Source organism: Nicotiana tomentosiformis, chromosome 8 (genome assembly GCF_000390325.3).
Source record: "Nicotiana tomentosiformis chromosome 8, ASM39032v3, whole genome shotgun sequence".
Lineage (NCBI taxonomy): Eukaryota > Viridiplantae > Streptophyta > Magnoliopsida > Solanales > Solanaceae > Nicotiana > Nicotiana tomentosiformis.
Window position 1 is genome coordinate 130,015,800 of NC_090819.1, and position 1,731 is coordinate 130,017,530.

Sequence of the window (1,731 nt, forward strand, 5' to 3'; positions counted from 1 at the left end):
TCTTTTAGAGTAACTTTGTTGGGCTTCCTATAATCCATGCACACTCTCCACCCAGTGACAGTTCTTGTGGGGATCAATTCATTTTTATCATTTGTTATCACAGTCATGCCCCATTTCTTTGGGACATATTGAACCGGTGAGGTCCACAAACTATCGAAAATGGGGTAAACAACCCCGACATCCAACCAATTGATGATCTCTTTCTTTAATACCTCTTACATGGACTCATTCAATCGTCTTTGATGTTCCATGGAGGGTTTGGCATCCTCCAAATGATTTTGTGCATGAAAAAGGCGGGGCTTATACCCCAAATATCCGCCAATGTCCAACCTATTGCTTTCTTCCTCCTTTGGAGCACCGCAAGAGTGGAATCTACCTGCACGTTAGTTAAGCACAAGGAAAGAATAACAGGTAAAGTGGAACAAGGACCTAGAAATTCATACCTGAGGTGTGAAGCCAAAGGCTTTAACTCCAAGGTGGGAGGCTCCTCGATTGAGGGCTTTGTTGGTAGAATCTTCCAGTTTTCGAGATCCAAGGAAAGTTTTCGGGGATCATAAGTATATGATCCCATTCCTTGCAAAGCATTGACACATTCTACAAAGCCTTACTTCTCATCCTCATCATGATTTAATAAGACAGCTTCCAAGGTATCTTCAACATTTATCATAGCACTTGTGTCATCATTAATTACTTCGGTCACAAGATCCACGAACGAACACACTTCGTTGCTATTTGGCTGCCTCATTGATTTACAAACATGGAACACCACGTTTTCATCGCCCACCCGGAAGGTGAGTTTGCCAGCTTCCTCATAAACTAAGGCCTTCCCTGTAGCAAGGAAAGGTCTCCCCAAAATAATTGGCACCTCGTAGTCAACCTCACAGTCAAGTATCACAAAATCTGCGAGAAGGATAAACTTGTCGACCCGAACTAACACATCATCAATTATACCCAATGGCCTTTTCATTGTCCGATTCGCCATTTGCAACCTCATGGATATGGGTCTTGGTTGCCCAATCCCCAACGTTTTGAACACAAAATAGGGCATCAAGTTAATGCTTGCCCCCAAGTCATATAAAGCTTTGGCAAAATTGACACTCCCAATAGTGCATGGGATTGTGAAAGCACCGGGGTATTCCAACGTTGGGGCCATGGAGTGCACAATAGCACTCGCTTGATGTGTCATTTTGATCATTTCACAGTTCATGGATCTCTTCTTTGTTACCAAATCCTTCATGAACTTGGCATATCCCGACATTTCTTCTAAGGCTTCAACCTACGGCACATTTATGGACAAACTTTTCATCATATCAATGAATTTCTTGAATTGATTCTCATAGTTTTGCTTTTCAAGTCTTTGAGGGTATGGAGGAGGAGGCCTTGGCATTGGTGCCTTAGCCTTTGGCACTACCAGCTCTAGCATGTCAATCACGTGCTCCCTTGATGGGATCACTTCTTCTTGCGTCTCCTCCACATTTTCATCAATATCAATCCTCGCTTCTTCATTATCTTGAACATCATTGCTTGGATCATCATCATCTTGCACAAACACATCATCACCCACATGTATTCTTTGGTTTGAGGTACTATCAACTCCACCTCTCCCACAACTTGTTGTCACGACCATTGCATGCCCCGTATTCCCACCTTTCGGGTTCACCACCATATCACTAAGTAGTGCCCCGTTTGGACGAGTATTTAAAGCTTGAGAAATTTAGGCAAGTTGAACCT

General features: G+C 43.1%; 1 protein-coding gene across 1 annotated transcript; it reads right to left on the minus strand.

Moving 5' to 3' along the window:
• Positions 1-604: 604 nt before the first annotated feature.
• LOC138898145 (uncharacterized) lies at positions 605-1,258 on the minus strand. Its single transcript, XM_070184185.1, has one exon. The coding sequence runs from the start codon at positions 1,256-1,258 to the stop codon at positions 605-607; it is 654 nt and encodes a 217-aa protein (XP_070040286.1).
• Between the last annotated feature and the right edge of the window lie 473 nt (positions 1,259-1,731).

What these genes read in the sequence shown, in the direction of transcription:
- LOC138898145 (XM_070184185.1), bottom strand. Translation starts at nt 1,258, where the DNA reads ATGTCGGGATATGCCAAGTTCATGAAGGATTTGGTAACAAAGAAGAGA.